This window comes from Ovis canadensis, chromosome 2, assembly GCF_042477335.2.
Source record: "Ovis canadensis isolate MfBH-ARS-UI-01 breed Bighorn chromosome 2, ARS-UI_OviCan_v2, whole genome shotgun sequence".
NCBI classification, from domain to species: domain Eukaryota; kingdom Metazoa; phylum Chordata; class Mammalia; order Artiodactyla; family Bovidae; genus Ovis; species Ovis canadensis.
In genome coordinates this window covers 209,886,119-209,905,989 of record NC_091246.1, presented here as the reverse complement: position 1 = coordinate 209,905,989, position 19,871 = coordinate 209,886,119, and the positions used below count along the sequence as shown (strand labels likewise).

At 37.5% G+C, this 19,871-nt stretch overlaps 2 protein-coding genes and 1 non-coding gene across 6 annotated transcripts in view; 1 reads left to right on the top strand and 2 right to left on the bottom strand.

Annotated features, from left to right (window-relative positions):
* The window catches only part of SUMO1 (small ubiquitin like modifier 1), a 28,257-nt gene extending 12,018 nt beyond the window's left edge, over positions 1–16,239 (top strand). For 2 of the 3 annotated variants that reach the window (XM_069578031.1, XM_069578030.1), the window contains exons 2-5: positions 2,846–2,920; positions 7,515–7,592; positions 9,791–9,862; positions 15,415–16,239. In XM_069578031.1, the coding sequence (XP_069434132.1) occupies positions 2,846–2,920; positions 7,515–7,592; positions 9,791–9,862; positions 15,415–15,483 (294 nt within the window). In that variant the 3' untranslated portion in view covers positions 15,484–16,239. The remainder of the gene's footprint in view (positions 1–2,845; positions 2,921–7,514; positions 7,593–9,790; positions 9,863–15,414) is intronic. The other variant, XM_069578032.1, reaches the window with a different exon arrangement.
* LOC138434880 (small nucleolar RNA SNORD103/SNORD85) lies at positions 13,298–13,382 on the bottom strand. Its single transcript, XR_011254939.1, has one exon. It is a non-coding gene; the product is annotated as a small nucleolar RNA SNORD103/SNORD85 (small nucleolar RNA).
* The window catches only part of KIAA2012 (KIAA2012 ortholog), a 133,141-nt gene continuing 129,499 nt past the window's right edge, over positions 16,230–19,871 (bottom strand). For both annotated transcript variants that reach the window (XM_069577997.1, XM_069577998.1), the window contains one exon: positions 16,230–18,501. In XM_069577997.1, coding sequence (XP_069434098.1) covers positions 18,363–18,501 — 139 coding nt within the window. In that variant the 3' untranslated portion in view covers positions 16,230–18,362. The remainder of the gene's footprint in view (positions 18,502–19,871) is intronic.

The following is a 19,871-nucleotide window of genomic DNA, read 5'->3' as shown; positions in this document are numbered from 1 at the left end:
TGATGGACTTCTGTGAGATGATTTCAAGAGAGGTTATGGTAAAGGGAGGATGTGTATTACAGGTAAAGGAAACGAGGACAGTAGAGGGCTGAGGATGGAAGGAAGTTTATAGACATGTTCAGGGAACAGCACAAATCCAATTTAACAAAATCCTTGGGTTGTAAAGAAAGTGGTGAGAGAAAAATGGGAGTTAAGGTTGGTACTGGCAGAACTGAATGCCGTGTTGTGGACTTTGTTTCTAGGCCTTAAAGTGCTGGGAGCTATTAATGCTTCCTGATAGGGGTAGTTATATAGTCAGAGGGGAGCTTCCCAGGTGGCGCTAATGGTAAAGAACCTGCCTGACAATATAGGAGACACAAGAGACGCGGGTTCAATTCCTGGGTCAGGAAGATCCCCTGGAGAAGGGAATGGCAACCTACTCCAGTATTCTTGCCTGGAGAATCCCATGGATAGAGGAGCCTGGCGGGCTACATACAATCCAAGGGGTCATAAAGAGCTGGACACGACTGAGCGCACGCAAACAAACATACAGTCCGAGAAGCTATGCTTTGGAAAGAGTTTTGAAGCAATGTGGAGGATGGATTGGAGAAGAGGGAAGAACTCTTTTGTTCTGAGTATCCTCTGTCTAGGAAACACTGGAGCACAGTCAGTCCCATTGTGCTGATGTATTGCTGATCCTCTTGGAGGGGGATGTTTTCTTCCTTGTGCAAACTCAGATAAAGCTTAACACACCTTCTCTCAGTTAAAGAGGACTCAGGGTTTCTTTCACCCCACTCCAGCACTTGCCTGGAAAATCCCATGGACGGAGGAGCCTGGTAGGCTGCAGTCCTTGGGGTCGCTAAGAGTTGGACATGACTGAGTGACTTCACTTTCACTTTTCACTTTCATGCATTGGACAAGGAAATGGCAACTCGCTCCAGTGTTCTTGCCTGGAGAATCCCAGGGACGGGGGAGCCTGGTGGGCTGCCGTCTATGGGGTTGCAGAGTTGGACACGACTGAAGCGACTTAGCAGCAGCGGCAGCAGCAGCAGCAGCAGGGCTTCTTTGCTCTTTATTGCCTTTCACTGCATGGAATAAATTGTCCTTGTCCTCTCTCAGTACTTAAAGGAAGAAGGAATTGTTTACTTTGAATATAAATTCAGAGAAATGTGGTTGTGGGACTGTTTGAAGACAGTCTTCTAGTTTTCAGGTGAAATACTGTCTCATTTAAGAAGGTTAATTTTGCCAGCTGCCATAAAATGTAGTAGTCAGCAAATGTTGAAAGTAGTGCAGAATGATAAACAGGCAAGAATTCATACTAATGAAGTCAGTTCTGTTATCTAAGCATTTCCCTGGACTCTAGCCTGTATCTTAAATTTGAAAGCTACTTCTAGTTTAATATATTTTGTTAAATTTTGAATGTTAAAGAGTTTGTTAGTTTTTAGTTACTAGCATGAAATAAACAGGTAAAGCCCCTGTTACTTCTGAATTACAGAAGTATTGTATATTAAATTGTTAAGAATACACAATATTCTGATCGTATGTTATTAAGTATACAAGATTCTTATTCTATATTCTTAAGTAAGCTGGTTGTATTCTTACCAAAGGGCTTCCCTGGGGCTTAGTGGTAAAGAATCCACCTGCCAATGCAGGAGACTCGGGTTCGATCCTTGGACGAGGAAGATCTGGAGAAGGAAATGGCAACCCACCCCAGTATTCTTGTCTGGAAAATCCCACAGGAAGAGGAACCCAGAGGGCCACAGTCCATGGGTTTGCAAAGAGTCAGACATGACTTAGTGGCTGAACAGCAACGGTTCTTATCGAGAGTAGATTAACAGCTTGAAATTACTGTGAATAATAAAGAAGTATATATTTAAATAAGTGAATAATATGGTTGCCAAACTAAGGTAAAATGCATGGGAGAGCTACTTTTATCATACCATTGAGTGAAATTTACCAAGCTACCCTTTTACTAAAAATGGCTTACCTTTCTTAATACTTCATGGCAAAGTTGTTTCAACTAGTTTATTCTAACTTCATTTTCTTATGGTATAATTTGTGAGAGGGTTATACTCTTTCCTTCTGTCTTCCAATTTTGTTTGCTCTTTGCTGTTAGTACTTACCCTGCTTGGGCTTTTTTCTTGTTCCAGTTTAATTCTCCTAATTTTTTTTTTCACCCAAGCCTAATCTTTTGAAATTGCATATATTGCTTCAGATAGTCTAAAATAATAACTGATATAAAATGATTTGTTTTGACTCAAGTACATTAAGCCAATACTTTGCTGTTTGATTCTCCTTCCTAAAAAGACCTTTGCTTGTGTTAATGTGATTAATTTATGTTTCTTAGTTCAGTTTTGTAATTGGAGTATTTAACTTCTCCCACTGGGTTGTAAGAAAATAATCTTGGATTCAAAATGTTTGGTCAAGGATTCCTGGAGGATGAGCTTCCTCTGACTGATAGCAGTTGACTGTAAGATAATGGCTTCCAGGTTGTTCCTTTGCCCAGAAGCATTAGTATTGCCTGGTAATTAGTCAGAAGTGCATATTACAGCCCTACCTGAGACCTCCTGAATAAAAAGCTGGGTGTGAGACCCAGCCACCTTTTTAACAAGTCCTTCCAATGATTCTGAAGCACCGGGAAGTTTTAGAACCTTTACTGTAGGATTGTAATAAAAGAGACTTCTTTCTTGATTTTCAGTGAACTGTTTGAGAGAGTAATTGACTTAGAACCTTTTTTGCTTGACTGACTGGCAGAGAAAATAAATGCTTGCTGTATTTTTAGTTGCAAATTTTGTACCCTAAGTCAAAGTAATGGATGAGTAATTAAAATAGCAATGGAAACTTTTATATTTATATGTACTTTCAGGAAGCAAAACCTTCAACCGAGGACTTGGGGGATAAGAAGGAAGGAGAATATATTAAACTCAAAGTCATTGGACAGGTGAGTTCCATTATTTTTCTCCTTTGACTCTGGAATGTGTGAATGATTTCTGAAATAGAAAAAATGATTCAACTAAGGCAAGTTATTGAAAAGTGGAGTTTCGTTTACTGTATGTGCATCTGGTAGAGGTAGGAGAGGGTGATACTGTCTTTTTAAATTGCTCCACTAGGCAACTTATCACTTTAATTTCTTCTAGTAGAACTTTTTCTTGTTTAGCATGCTTCAGTGGCAAATACAGTGACTACTATTAAGTGATAACGCTAGAGGCCTTACACAAAAGGGCCTCTCAGGCCTTTTCCTGATCCCTTTCTCTCTGTTGGCACCTTGTTTCTCCAGACTCTGATCTTTATCTTATTGACCCTTTTTGAGATGCTGCTGCTGCTGCTGCTAAGCCGCTTCAGTCGCGTCCGACTCTGTGTGATCCCATAGACGGTAGCCCACCAGGCTCCCCCATCCCTGGGATTTGGGTTGCTATTTCCTTCTCTGTGTGAGATGCTAATAGATAACAAAGGTTAGCTGGAAATTAGTGGAGGAGTGAATCGTCATTGTTGTTTTTTTTAAGGGACAGAAGAACTAGCACACTCTCACCATGGAAGTGTGAGAGTACCATTTTCCCACATTCTCTGAAACATGGGATATTATTATACCAATCTTTCAGTTTTGGGCCAGTGTGATAATATTGCTTTGAATATTCATTATAATTTTTGTGTGGATATGTTTTCAATTCTCCATAGAGAATGTAGGAGTGCAATTTATGGGTTTAATATAGTAGTAACTTTGTTTAACGTTTTGAGGAGCCTTCAAACAGCTTTTAGCAGTGGCTGTACCATTTTATACATTATTCTCACTGGCAATAAATGAAGGTTTGTTATTTTACATTTTACCCAGGATTTGTTGTTGTTGTTGTTGTTTAAATATATATAGTCATCCTAGTGCGGAGAAGGCAATGGCACCCCACTCCAGTACTCTTGCCTGGAAAATCCCATGGACAGAGGAGCCTGGTAGGCTGCAGTCCATGGGGTCTCAAAGAGTTGGACACGACTGAGGGACTGCAGTTTCACTTTTCACTTTCATGCATTGGGGCAGGAAATGGCAACCCACTCCAGTGTTCTTGCCTGGAGAATCCCAGGGACGGGGGAGCCTGGTGGGCTTCCATCTATGGGGTCGCACAGAGTCAGACATGACTGAAGCGACTTAGCAGCAGCAGCAGCAGTCATCCTAGTGAGTGTGAAGTGGTATCTCATTGTGTTTTTGATTTGTATTTTCCTGATGGTTAATGATGGATATCTTTTCCTGTTCTTATTGGCCATTTGCACATCTTTGGAGAAATGTGTCTATTCAGATCTTTTGTCCATTTTTAGATTGGATTATTTGTCTTTATTTTTGAGTTGTAATAACTTTTCACATGTATTTTGGTTATTAGATCCTTATCAGTTAGATGGTTTGCAGATGTTTTCTCCCGTCTTTGGGTTGTCTTTTCACTTTCTGGGTTGTGTCCTTTGCACAAACAGTTTTTGATTTCAGTGAATTGAATTTATCTTTTTAAAAACTTTTTGGCTGTGCTGGGTGTTTGTTCGTTCTTTGCACAGGCTGTCTCTAGTTGCAGTGAGTGGGGACCTCTCTGTGTGCTGCGTGGGCTTCTCATTGCAGTGGCTTCTCTTGTTGTGGAGCATGGGCTCTGGGCACTGGGGCTCAGTAGTTCCCGGACTCTAGAGCACAGGCTCAGTAGTTGTGGCACACGGGCTTGGTTGCTCCTTGGCATGTGGAATCTCCCCAGACCAGAGATCAAACCTGTGTCTCCTACATTGGCAGACAGGTTGTTAACCACTGGACCGCCAAGGAAATCCCTATTTTTTTCTCTTTTTGCTGTGATTTTAGTGTCATATATGAGAAACTATTACCTCAATCAGGGTCGCAAAAATTCACAGCTATAGATTCTTTTAAAGTTTTTATGGTTTTAACTCTTACATTAAGTTTTTGATCATTTTGAGTGCTTTTTGCATGCTTTTAGTACGGGTTTGAAGGAGAGTCTAACTTCTTTTGCATATGGCTATCTGTTTTTCCTAGAACGCTAATTGAAAGTTCTGTTCTTTTCCCATTGAATTACATGGCATCTTTGTCAAAATCAGTTAACCGTAAATATATATGAATTTATTTCTGGACTCTCAATTTTATTCCGTTGATTTATAGGCATACTTCAGAAATATTGAGAATTTGGTTCCAGACCATTGCAATAAAGTGAATCACATGGATCTTTTGTTTCCCAGTGCATATGAAAGTTATGTTTACACTATAATGTAGTTTAAGTGTATAATAGTGTTATGTCTGGAAAAAAAAACAATGTACACACATTAATTTAAAAATACTTTATTGCCAAAAATTACTAACCATCATCTGAGCCTTCCGTGAGCTTTTTCTGTTGGGGTAGGATTTGAATTACTGAGAGAATTACTAAAGTACCAATTAGCAAACTGTGACACACAGACCTGAAATGAGCAAACACCACTGGAAAAATGGTGCGGGTAGACTTGCTGAATGCAAGTTTGTTACAAACTTTCAATTTGTAAAAAACACAGTACCTGCAAAATTCAATAAAGAGAGCACAGGGGCTTCCTTGGTGGTCCAATGGCTAAGACTCTGTGCTCCCAGTGCAGCGGGCACAGATTCGGTTCTTGGTCAGGGAACCGTGAATCCATGTGCTGCAACTGAAGATTCTGTGCACCACAGCAGATCTGGCATAGCCAAGTAAGAAAATGCAGTGTAGTAAAGCCCCTGTGCTTGTGTACGTTTGTCCTATGCCATGGATTACCTTTTTAACAACTACTAATTTGTAGGAATTCTTCATGTTTACTTATTTTTTCTTGTCTGCTACATATGTTGTGGATATTTTCTTCAGAGTCTCTTAACTTACTTATAGGTGGTTTATGTTTTTATTAACTTGGCTTTATCAGTCTCCTTTTTTTTTTTTTTAATGTTTTCTGAGTTAAAATCTTGCTTTAAAGTAAGGATTTACTAATGTCAAGATTAGGGAAAACGTCTTTCCCAAAGAAGAGGAGAAGATAACTAAATTTTTAAAAAATATTTTAATTAATTATTAAACATTAATTAAGCTGTTTAATTCATCTAGAAATGATTTTAGCTGATGGAGTAAGGTATTGCTCTAGAAATTTTGTCTGTTCCTGAAATTATCCACAGGATAAGAATTTATTTATTACTATTTTTAAAGAAAATTTGGCTATACCACACAGCATGCAGGATCTTAGTTCCCCAACCAGGATCAGACTGAGTCCTGGCAGTGAATGCACCAAGTCCTAACCATTGGACTGACTGCCAGGGAATTCCTTTTTTTAAAAAAATAATTATAAACAAAACATGCAACTTCTGCTAATATATATCTGTGAATGTGTTATGTAATCATTAGAATTGGCTTTGAAATTTTTACAGCATGCAAGTGCCAGTATTTTTTTCTGATGGTTGCCTGATAGTTTACTTGACAGTCTAGGTAGAAGAAAATTATCTGTGGTCCCATATTTCAATTTGAGTGACTTAGATTATTCATTTTACTCATGCAAGAGAAACCAGACTCTGTATGGTGACTTTTTACGGCAGGAAGAATTGTTCAGTCTGCTGTTTTATGGTATACATCTCTCATAGCTTTGACCGTCTTTAATGGCACTTCAGTTATAGGGGGCACTTTTTATTCTGAGTTGCCTTTGGGAATTTGTGATAGTTTAGGTTTTTATTTTGAAAATAGAATAGGTATGCAATTGTGAAGGAATGCATTTTTGACATACATACTTTTACTTATACTGCTGATTTTAATACCTAAAATAGATTATGTTTTGACACTTACTCCTTGGAAGGAAAGTTATGACCAACCTAAACTGTATATTAAAAAGCAGAGACATTACTCTGTCAACAAAGGTCCATCTAGTCAAGGCTATGGTTTTTCCAGTAGTCATGTATGGATGTGAGAGTTGAACTATAAAGAAAGCTGAGCACCGAAGAATTGATGCTTTTGAACCGTTGTGTTGGAGAAGACTCTTGAGAGTCCCTTGAACTGCAAGGAGACCCAACCAGTCCATCCTAAAGGAGATCAGTCCTGGGTGTTCATTGGAGAGACTGATGCTGAAGCTGGAACTCCAATACTTTGGCCACCTGATGTGAAGAGCTGACTCATTTGAAAAGACCCTGATGCTGGGAAAGATTGAGGGCGGGAGGAGAAGGAGATGACAGAGGATGAGATGGTTGGATGGCATCACCAAATCAATGGACATGGGTTTCGGTAGACTCTGGCAGTTGGTGATGGACAGGGAGGCCTGGTGTGCTGCGATTCATGGGGTCGCAAAGAGTCGGACACGACTGAGCAACTGAACTGAACTGAAACTTGCTTTGAAATGAGTATAAAGCAACTTTGAGGATGATTATTTTAATAAAACCTGTTAGGAATGCTAAAAAGAATATTTTGGCGGGAAAATATAGGTGACAAGTTGTATGTTTTTGTATGTAGTATATGTATAATTAAATAATTTGTTTCAGGCAAAGCAAGTAACTTACACAAAGAGAGATAATCCTTTTCCTCTTATCTCCTTAGGATAGCAGTGAGATTCACTTCAAAGTGAAAATGACGACACATCTCAAGAAACTCAAAGAATCATACTGTCAAAGACAGGTCTGTATGTTGTAGTATTAAATTCAGTGCTTTATATATCATTCATTTTTCTTTTAAGAAAGCTTGTCAAAAGAAAAGTAATCTTTTGGGAATTCTCTGGTAGTCTAGTATTTAGGACTTTACGAGAAGAAAAAGAGATCATTTAGGTGTTGGGATAAGGAAAACAGTGGGCTTCCTGGGTGGCTCAGACATTAGAGTATCTGCCTCTAAGGCAGGAGACCTAAATTCTATCCCTGCAGAGTCAGGAAAATCCCTTGGAGAAGGGACTGGCTACCCACTCCAGTGTTAGGATAAGTGAGCCAATAAACATTTTTTTTTTTTTTTTTTGCTGTGCTGCATGGCCTGTGGGATCCTAATTCCTGGACCAAGGATCGAACCTATGCCCTTGGCAGTAAAAGTTCAGTCCTCACCACTGAGCTGCCAGGGAATTTCCTGTTTCTGTTTTTGATGTTAATTGTTAAGCTCAGTAAAGTCTTATTAATTGGGGCTCAACTAGCTCACGTTTGCAATAATATTGATGGGAACTAAAACTGGAAATGAACATGTATTAACTGCACTGTGCTAATGGGTACTTAGATACATTGTCATTTACTCTTCACAATAACTCCAAAGAAAATATGTAATCTTTTACCTCATCTGTAGATAATGGAGTTGATTATTGAGGAGAAAGTGCAAAAGTGGAAACTAAACTGATTCAGAATTGAAATTGCCGTGCTGTGCCTAGTCACTCAGTTGTGTCTGACTCTTTGTGACCCCATGGACTTTAGCCCACCAGGCTCCTCTGTCCACGAAATTCTCCAGGCAAGAATACTGGAGTGGGTTGCCATGCCTTCCTCCAGGGGATCTTCCCAACCCAGGGATCAAACCCAGGTTTCCTGCATTGCAGGTGAATTCTTTACCAGCTGAGCTTACCAGGGAAGCCCTAAGGTGCCAGGGGAGATAATATAACATCAAGTTGGAATAATTTTTTATGCTTCAGAGTTTATAGTCTTTAGAAAAAGTTTCTATACTCAGTTCACAAAGGCTTGATAATTTTTTTTCTTATGTTTGCTGATATACACACAGTGGGACACTTAATTTATCTGAAGTATGGAATTCTTACCCAACAAGAGAGATTGAATCATCTTTCTATTTTGATATTATAGACTTGCTTCTGTAGAAACTTTTATAACTCCAATATAAGATACTTACTTTTTGAAAGATCCTGTATTTAAAATCGAAGAATATTTTTTCCTTGTCAGTTATGTTTATTAGTTAGTATAACCCTGGAAATAATTTAAAAGTAGAGAATTTTCTGGTGGTTCAGTGCTTAGGACTTTGCAGTTTGACTGCTGGGGCCCAGGTTCAATCCCTGGTCAGGGAACTAAGAAAAAGTTTAAAACCACTTCCAGGGTAAGTTTGCACGGTCTTGTATATATAAGTGTAGTACATATTGGGAAGATAGTTTGAGTTTTTTATGATGTTTTTGGGATAGTACTTAAACATGGCGGAAATCTTAACACATTAGTTATTGAGCAGAACTTTCTGATACTTGTGGACTAAATAAATGATTCTTGATTTATACTTGTTAGTGAAGTTACTTCTCTTTAAATGAACCATCTGTTCTCTTTTAGCCATTTTTGTGGAATAAGTGATTAGAAACATATATTTTAATACCTTTTGTGATACTTACAGTGCTATAAATGCCATCATAGGTTTTCTGTAGTTTATCTGGCTTGCTACTGTGCTTTGCCAAATTTCTATGATTTAGTCTGTTTATAACCAATTTTGCTTGTACAGTTGGTAGCTGGTGCTCATCCAATATCTGATTTTATTTTTATGTTAGCTTATAGATTTGAGAGGAAACTGTATAGAATAGTGGTTAAGAATACGCAGGGTTGGGAACAGATTTGGCCTTCAGTTGCTGACGAGCTTGTGTGTCCTCTCTATACCTTGGATTTTCTAGCTGTAAATGAAGATAAGGTGATAATGATTACCTTTTAGGGCTGCTGTGATGAAAAATTTATGATTCTGTATATAAAATATTTGGTATCAGGAGTACCTAGCAAATAGTTTTTACTCAGTTAAAGGTAATAATAATAGAATTAGCTGTCTAGTTTTATGTTCTACACATTCTGTTGAAGCTTTCATGTTTGCTTTCTGTGCATCAAAGTTTATCTCTTGTAAGGTTTGTATTTGTACATTTTCTGTCTTTTTAGGGAGTTCCCATGAATTCACTCAGGTTTCTCTTTGAAGGTCAGAGAATTGCTGATAATCACACTCCAAAAGAAGTGAGTATAATTTCTTCTCTGAATTCAAGACATATTTTGAATTTTGCATTGAATGATGTGGTTCGCTGGTACCATTAAACTGCCCTTTTCTTGAATATTCTCTGAGTTAAGTGATATATTATTTGTCAGAGAGAAACACAGTCTTTTGGGTTGAATTTCCCTTTTAGTGCCTTCAAATATGCCAGTAAAAAGAGGTGAAAAGTAGGGACTGAGTGCTTAAATTGTTACAAGGCACATACTATGCCTTTTTAAGGATGGACAGATGGTTCTCAAATTTGGCAGATTTCGGGTACATTTTCATGGTGATAGTGATCTTTAGAGTTCGATTTTGACTTTTGGCCCATTTTGAGAACTTAATATAGAAGCTTAATATATGTTTTTGGCTTTGTCCTTTTGGGTTATGGTTTTTAATGCTTCTATGCCTTCATTTGTTTTATTGAATATATTGTTTTAATTTCCTGTTTCTATATTTCACCCTCTCTACCCTTATTCTCACTCCCACCCCCAGATATCTGAAAGTAATAAAATGTGAGAAAAAGAGCATGTGTGTATTTACAATTATACAGATTCCCCTCTTCCACATACAAAATAACATTTCTGGTATTTCTGATAGTGGGAACGATATATGGTCATTATTAGCTTTTTATTTAAAAACATTTCAAACTTATTGAATAATGAGACTAGTGCAATATTCTCCTGTATAACCTTTTTTGTAGATTCTTCATTTATTAACGTTGTGCTGTGTTTGATTTATCATTCTCTCTGTATGTACAGATTCTCACTACTGGTGGACTGTTTGATATTAATTTGCAGGTGATATGGCTCTTTACCCCTCAATATTTCAGTGTTATTGTTCTCCTCAGAGTCACAGTTAAATTATCTAGGTGATTTACCTTGATACAATACTGTAATTGAATATACAATCAAAATAATCTGATTTTGCAGTTTGTCTCAGTAAGGTCCTTTATAGCTCACCTGCCTTTTTTTTTTTAACTTAACCTGGGATCTCATCAGGATATGCATTCTAACTGGTTATCATGCCTCTTAGCTTCCTTTTCATATGAAACAGTTCCTCAGCCTTCGTTTTTCATTATACTGTTGTTGTTCAGTCGCTAAGTTGCGTCCAACTCTTTGTTTCCCCATGCACACAACAGTCTTGCAGCACGCCAGTCTTCCCAGCCTGTCACCGTCTCCCGGAGTTTGCTCAAACTCATGTCCATTGGGTTGATGATGCCATCCAACTATGGGGTCCCCTTCTTCTCCTGCCTTCAGTCTTTCCCAGAATCACGGTCTTTTCCAGTGAACAGCTATTCGCATTAGGTGGCCAAAGTGTCGGAGCTTCAGCGTCAACATCAGTTCTTCCAATGAATATTCAGGGTTGATTTCTTTAGGACTGACTGATTCATTACACTGACATTTTAAAAAAGAATTCAGGCCAACTGTGTTTTAGATTGTCCTGCATGTAAAGTAATTAGCCTCCAATTAAAATAAATAAATTAATTAAAAAGAATGTCCTTCAGTTGGGGTTTGTCTGTTGTTTCCTCATGATTAGATTCAGGTTTGAACATTTGGTAGGAGCAACACCGAGTGAAGCTATGGAAATCCAAGTGCATCATGTCAGGAATTATATGATGGCCATGTCTTACTCCCTGGAGAAGGAAATGGCAGCCCACTCCAGTATTCTTGCCTGGAAAATCCCATGGACAGTGGAGCCAGGTAGGCTACTGTCCATGGGGTCGCAAAGAGTCGGACACGACTGAGCGACTTCACTTCACTTCCATGTCTTCTATGGGTAATACTAATTTTGATCACTTAGTTAAGATGGTAACTGCCAGATATTTTATCCATTGTATCATTTTATCCACTGTAGCATTGTATCAATTTATCCAAGTTATTTTGTAATTAATAAGTAATTTGTGGGGAGATACTTTGTATGAGTGATGTTCTTTAGATATTAGCCAGTGGGAAACCCTTCAAGGTGGCACATCTGTTCTTTTTGACATCCCTTCATCTTTTTAAAAAGTTTTTATTTTGTGATGATTTTCAAATTATAGAAAAGTGGCAAGAATAGTGCAAAACATTGTACTCTCTTCTACCTAGATTTACCAGTTTTCAACATTTTGCTACCTGTACTTTATTATTCGCCTCCCCCCCCCACCCCCCCGCCATATGTGTGTGTATGTGTATCGTCTGAACCATTTGGGAGTAGGTTGCATACACCATGGCCATTTACTAAATATTTTAATGTGTATTTCTTGAGAACAAGTATTTTCTTTTACATAACCAAAGTACTGTTGTTAAAATTCAGGACACTTAATACTGTTAGAATACTGTTCTGTCATTTGTCCCAATTTTCCCTTTTTCTCCCTCATTGTAGGATCAAGGTCAGTATGAACACATGGTGACTCAGCTGGTAAAGAATCCGCCTGCAGTGTGGGAGACCTGGGTTCGATCTCTGGGTTGGGAAGATCCTCTGGAGAAGGGAATGGCAACCTACTCCAGTATTCTTGCCTAGAGAATCCCGTGGACAGGAAGGAGCCTGGTGGGCTATCGTCCATGGGGTCGCAAAGAGTCGGACATGACTGAGTGACTTTCATTTGCACTTTAATTATCTTTAACTTGGAACAGTTCTTCAGACTGTCTTTGTCTTCATGACATTTACATATCCCCCCCCCCCCCCCCCCCCCCGGCTCGACTGGAGATCAATTTATTTCACCTAAAATACACTTACATGTGGAAAACACTAAGTTATTTGTACTGGGAAAGGTAGTTTAGACCCAGAACAGGAATCCCAGAGAAACCAGATCAGGAGAAGGTACTCAGGAATATATAGGGTAGAAAGAACAATGGCGAGGGGTAGAGAGCAGGGAAGAGAAGGGAGAAAAAAACTACTACAATGTAGCCACTGGATCAGAAAACAAACACAAAAATATAGTAAAATATAAAAATCAACAATGTGTCATGTTCGTGGGAGAGAGCAAAGATGTGGAAAATACCTGGGAAATCAAAATTTCCTGCTTGATTTCAGTAAGCGGGCATTATGATCAAGAGAGGGGAAAAAGTTCCATGTTCAAAAGAAACAAGAAAATTAACAAGGAAAGATTCAGTTATCACATTTTCATCCTGGAACATCCCAGGGAAAATTAAAGCTGATAACGATCTGAACATTAGGAGAAAACAAACTAGTAGCCTCACCCCTGCTTCTGATCACGTACACAGAACATCCTCTTCTTACCTCTGTACCTCCTGCGCTGGGCACTGAATGGAATGAACTCCCAACCTGCTGTGAGTCTTCAACATTCCCTCTGCCCTCACCAGTATTTTGACAGGCCCATCTGAGTCTCACAGCTTAAGGACTTGACTCGCCAGCCTTCAACTGCCATTGTCAACACCAGCATGGTGTTTTGTTTTGAACTGGAGGTGGTGGGTGCCTCGTCTGGCTCAGAACTTGAGTCCAGAGTAAAGATTCTCATTACCGAACTCTGTTCTCAGAGAGGGCAAGTGGCTCATCACTGCCAGACATTTACATTTTTGAAGAGTACAAACCAGTTATTTTCCAGAAAGACTGTCAGTTTGGGCTGTTCTGTTAACTTATGACTAGATTTGGATCACGTGTGTTTGGCTGGATTATTATGTAAATGGTGATGTGTCTTTCTCAGGCTGTAATATCTGGAGTATCTGAAGTCCTTTATCACTGGATTTAACAGTTACCGTTTTTGTTTTTTTTTTCCCCTGTGTAGTTAAACCATTTTTCCTGTTGTAATTGAGTAATATGTGGGCACATACTTTGAAACTATGTGACTACCCTTTTTCTCATCAAACTTTCCCCTGTTGGTTTAGTATCCACCTACTTTCTTGAGTACTTCCTTACTGTCTGGCACAAGATATTCCAAACTCATTTTATATTTTCCCTGTCTTAATTTGGCTAAGGCACAGGGATAGGGAGGCCTGGCATGTTGCAGTCCACGGGGTTGCAGAGTCAGACTTAGTGACTGAACAACAAAAGCTTGCCATAATCTCAGCAACACAGAAGGTTATTTAATACATTTTAGTGACACCTCCCTTACTGTCATTAAAAGATTTATCTTTTTAGAAGAATAATGGGGCAGTGGAGAGAGTAGGTATTTAGGGAGTGACCTCTTTGTACTGTTGTTTATTTACTCTTATCCGCCAATGTACTTAAAGCTGATGGCTTCATATTCACCATAGTTTAAGGACATATGCTACCTTCCCAATTCAAGGGTTCCTTGTAATATTTGGAATTCTAGTCCTTGCAGTGTTTACCAGGCTATGTGTGCAATTAAAATTAAATTTTAATAGCACCTTTAATTAATAACTATTTTAACATTCATATGTTTTATCACAGTCAAGATATCTGTGACACCAGAACCAATTAATCACTTTAAAAAATTCTGAACTCACTTATTTTTCGATTTCTTAGCATATTTTAATTTTCATATTTTGTATTCTGCATAAAATTGTCCTGTATAAAATATAGAACTTGTCTCATTAGAGATTACTTGAACTTTCCTTTGAACTGTTATTCTTCATTTGCTTTTGTGATTCACTGTAGTTCATTGGAAACAATGCTGAGTTTTGTTTTCAGTCTGCCTGTTTCAGTGTTCTTTAACCTGGCTGCACACCAGAATCAATAGATTTGCAATTCTTTACAAGCCTCATTGAGGGGTCTATGGGTTTCTATGCAACACCAGCCCCCTTCTGTACACTTTTATTTTTTAAATAAGGAACACTTGTAGTTAAAAACGAAAGTATTAAAAAACCAAACTACCAAAGTATATAAAATGGGAAATACACTCTAGATATCTCTGCATTCCCATTTCTCAGAGGCAACCATTATTAATAATGTCTTTAAGAAAACATTCCAGAATATTTCACGCATATAAAAAAAATTGCATATATTTTGCTTAATGTTCTGTAAAGGGCATTTTAAAGGGTCTTTTTTTTTTTTTCCCCCTTTTCTATAAGAATTGAGAATTGGCCTGAAAAATCAAGCCTATAGAATTGAAGTGTCAAAAGTAGATGTATAGTAACTCTTCATTGAGAGTGGTCACTATCAAAGAAAATAATAGAAATGAACCCTTAGACAGTATTTTTCTAGCCAAAACCTAGATAAATTTTAACTGAAGTCAGGTTTTTTGAAAGAGAAGAAAGAGATTCTATCGAGTAATTACATCTGGAAGTAAAATGATTTTTAGAAAATATGGCATCAAACTATTACTTAAAAACTATTCTATACATGTTTCAGTAGATTTAAAACTCCTTTAAGGTACTTTAAGTTTTACATGGTGAATAAACTGGGAAGTGAAGTTGGCTCAGCACAGTAACATGAATGATTTCATATCCACATAGTATCAGAAGAAAAGAATATACCTTTCTGTTCTTTGGATTAAAGGAAACAAGATTGTTAGTTTCAGAACAGGATAACTATGGATTATTTTTGTATCTTTTTTGCACAGTTGCCACTTAATTGCAGCCAGTTAAAAAAATAGTACTTTTTATTCTACTACTAACACTTTTCTTTCCTCTTACAGCTGGGAATGGAGGAAGAAGATGTGATTGAAGTTTATCAGGAACAAACAGGGGGTCATTCAACGGTTTAGATATTCTTTTTATTTTTTTTCTTTCCCCTTAATCCTTTTTTATTTTTAAAAATAGTTCTTTTGTAATGTGGTGTTCAAAACATAATTGAAAACTGGCACCCCATCTCTTTAAAACATCTGGTAATTTGAATTCTAGTGCCCATTATTCATTATTGTTTCTTTTCATTGTGCTGATTTTTGGTGATCAAACCTCAGCCCCCTTCATATCACTCTCTCCTTTTTAAAAATTACATGTGTGCATAGAGAGCCCGCCTTTTCCAGGACTGTGCATTTGCAGGCTTGTGATAAATAAGATCAACTAATGCAAGTGTTCTTAATGACTTTCCAATTGGCCCTGAAGTTCTAGCATGTGATTGCTTCACTCCTGGACTATGACTTTCAGTGGGAGATGGAAGTTTTTCGGAAAACAGAACTGTGGAAAAATGACCTTTCCTTAACTTGAAGCTACTTTTAAAATCTGAGGGTCTGGACCAAAAGAAGAGGAATATCCAGTTGGAGTCAAAATGACAGAGAATAATGACTAACTCCAAAGATGGCTTCACTGAAGAGAAGCATTTTAAGGTGAAAGAAAAGTCTTGTCAGAAGATCCCAGAAAAGATCTAATTTTCATTAGCAGTTAAAGTTATTCATGCAGAAGTGTATACAACAGAACACTGCTCTTTTTGACTTTATTTGTACTTTTTGGCCTGGGATATGGGTTTTAAATGGACAGTGTCTGTACCAGCTTCATTAAAATAAACAAAATATTTGTAAAAACTGTACCCATGTTTATTTTATTTTTAATTGTACAGAAGGAAAAAAGAAAATGCTTAAAACATAAGGTTTTTGTGCATCATACTGGCAATTATTGTTCATACATGGTACAGATTTTTTTCCGGATTGTGCGGTGATGATCATGACTTTGAAGCACTGAAAGTTACTGAAGTGCCTTCAGAATTAAGGATTTAATTAAGGTCACAATACCTTCTTAAATACCCACTGTTGTTTTTTAAAAAAACTTGATATTCCTGTATGGTGCATTTGTATGATACAGTTACCCAATATGTTGAATAAATGGGCACATCAAAAATTCTTAATTGATATTGATAATTTCAGTTTTTCCCTTAACAAGTTTCAAAATGTTCTCTATAGTTAAGGTTGTTTGTATTTTCTTTCTTTATATCGTCTTTTCAACTGTAAAATTAAAATACTAAATTAGTTCCTAAATTAGAGGGCTTAACTTTTTCTTTTAACTCCTTAATGAATCACAGAATTCAGAATATATATGCACATATGTAATCCAATTTCATATTATTCCAAATAGAATGTCATCTAAGCTTCCTTAGAAGAGCAAATAAAACCTATCTCTAATGGAAACTGTTATAGTTTGAATACCTTCTCAAATTTCCTGTTGAAAAATAATTGGCTTGTCATATAAATTCTTATTTGACCATACCTGAAAAATTATTTGTATTGTACATATATATATAGTCTAGGTAAATTAGAACTTTTAGACCATTGTATTGAATAGTAAATAGAAATAAGGCCCATTTCCAGAAAGTCCTCATTGAGTTGCATGTTTCTGTCAGGCCTGAGAAAGCTGATAGGCTCTTTGAGCTATCCAGAATGCGTGTGTATGTAGTTTGGGATCTTAGCTTTGTTTGCATCTCTGAAGACTTGGCATTTAGGTGGTGGAGCTTAGCTATGGGGGATACTTGATTTTAGTTTATCGGATTCTTCTAAAATGCTGTGCATTCTGCTATGGTTAACTGAAAAATGTGCTTATCTGGTTAGTAGTGCTGATAAAATAGGCCTTTAACAGCAACAGTTTAATAGAATATCGGATTTGGAAGGCACCTCGAATAACAGTGTAGCTACTTTACCTGGTGCTTGACTGCAACTTCTGAAATTTGTAAAACAGAGAAAATAAAATCAGGAATGGTAATTTTCCCCGCAAGGATGTTTCCCTTGAGTGTTCTTTCTTCTCTTGGTTGAATTATTTGAGATGCTTGTTTCTCATCTAAGTATTATTGAATCAGTTGAATAGTGAATGAATGTACGAGTAGGGTCAACAAGTTTGAGGAAGACTGTGACATATTCACTATGATAGCCAGTATTTTGGCCATTTTATTTCTATGTTACATAAAGCAAGGAGTTGAATATCAAATTTAAGCAAGTCCAGTAACACAGCAGGACAGACACAGAGCTTGACTTCTGGTTTGTGGAAGTGGCAGCTCCTGTAGAAAGCACCTTACAAGCATTAGTGTGAGATTTCCAGGGAATATCTGCAAGTATTAAGTTTTTAAATGCAGACTGAAGTATAGAGTAGGGCTAAAGGAAATTTGTGGGAAAATTTTGCTTCAGATACTGCTTGCTTTATGTATCTTAAAGGTTCTTCATCCCCTTTAATGATAGATCTGTAGTAGATACTTATTAAAGAGATGTTAAAGATAAATTATCTAATCAAGACTCTTGATAGAGTCAGTGTGATTTTTAAAATGGGGAAATCATGTGAGTGGCTGGTTTTTCAAGGCACAGTTAGGAGCAAAACCTCAAGGCTGGTTAATTTTCAGGGCTCAAGAATACAGTGTTGTCCAATATAACTTTCTGTGATAAAAATGGTCTGTATCTGCTGTCCAGTATTGTAGCCAGTGGCTACATTCAGTTATTGATTACTTGGAATGTGACTAGTCTGACTGGAGAACTGAATGTTTTACATTTATATAGCTACATGTGGCTGCTTACTGGACAGTGGTGTGGATGGAAGTCCTAGAGTGAAGTTAGCTGTACAGTGGGGTGAACCAGATGAAATGGAACTAATTGAGCTCAGTATGGAACTTCATTATAGAAGGAAGGTTCTTTTTTTCCAACACTGTCTTTCAACTTTTAAGTTTTCTTCTTCAAGGTCTTGGTATTTGTAGGAAGTGGAAGTAAGAGTAGACCCATGGTCTGGAAATGTTGTGTGTCCACTGTAGGCCACTGGCTTCCTTATGGAGTTCTTGGTGGAAATGAAGATGTTTCTTCAAAGCATCTTTTTGCCTAAGAAACAATTCACACCCATGATCACAGCACTGATAAACCATCCTAGAAAACTGTCTTTATAAGATAGTTGAATAATTTTCACTAAGAATTTCAGTAATCATCATTAGACTTGGGGCTACTGACTTGCATTTTAGTGGAAGGTCATACTGTCTTCATACAGTAACTTTAGATATGAGGTTTCAAGGATCATGATCTTCCTACTAGAAATGTTGAAGGGTGTAACAGTTCTTAAATTTGTATTCATGAAGGGACTCTCTTGTCTTAGGGATGAAGAAATAGGCCAGAGAAAGTATACCTGGGCCAATGTCACACAAGTGAACATGAAATCAAGCCAGCTGGCATTAAGTTCTAACACTTGCTGGAATGAGGCTCTTTCACACCCTTCATATACCCCTTTACTTACTTATTCTTGGTGGAGATGAAGATGTTTCTTCAAAGCAACTTGGATTAGCGTTGCACAGTAGCTCAACTTCCCCCTTGTATTTCTAGCCAGTTTTCTTTGAGGAAAATTGCAACTCAGCTTTGCTTTTGGTTTCCATACTTATGAACCAGTCCTACTGTTGTGATACGTGAACACATAATTTTGAAACTGAATCAAGACTTCCCTTAATCTATTTTGTAATTCCCATAACAGCTGAGGAACATCCAGGAGAACAACTCAAGGTAAGGTGGAAACCCCTGAAATAGAGTTATTCTGGTTTCCTTCTTTTTTTTTCTTGTCCCCTGAAGAGTATTTATTAGCTTAGATTCAGCTTAAGTTGTAGAAAATAAATTTCAAGGGGGTAAATTGTTTACAGTTAAGATTGGAATCACATGGTTTTCTTTGTCGGACTTCTTTACACTTCACTTGTGATGGTTCTAAACAAGGATGACTTTGTTGCTTTCACTAAGGAGGGGAAATTTATGATAATAGCCACTATGGAGGACCTGGTTTTCAAGGAGTCAATTGAAAGCACATTACTAAAGAGATTCTATTATCAGAAAGATGTAATAATCATTATTGTAATGGCTGATTCTGAGCTATTTCTACTGAAAAGGCCTACCTCTCTGACCTCATCTACAAGTACTCTTTGTGCCTTGTTCACTTGGTTCCAGCCATGCTAACTTTTCTTTTATTCTTTCGCCATCCCAGCCTGATTCTTTTCTTTGAACTTTTGCACTTGGTGTTTACCTCCTGGGATATTTTTCTTCCAGATGTTTATGTGACTAACTCATTGTCATTCAGGTCCCACCCTTATATATCGCCTCTGGTAAGGTTTTGCCCTGGCCAACCTGTCTAAACCAAACCTCCCGCAATCCTATTACATCTCTTTAAAAAATTTTTGAATAACATTTATTGCCAACTTAACCTTTGTTTAGAGTCTGTC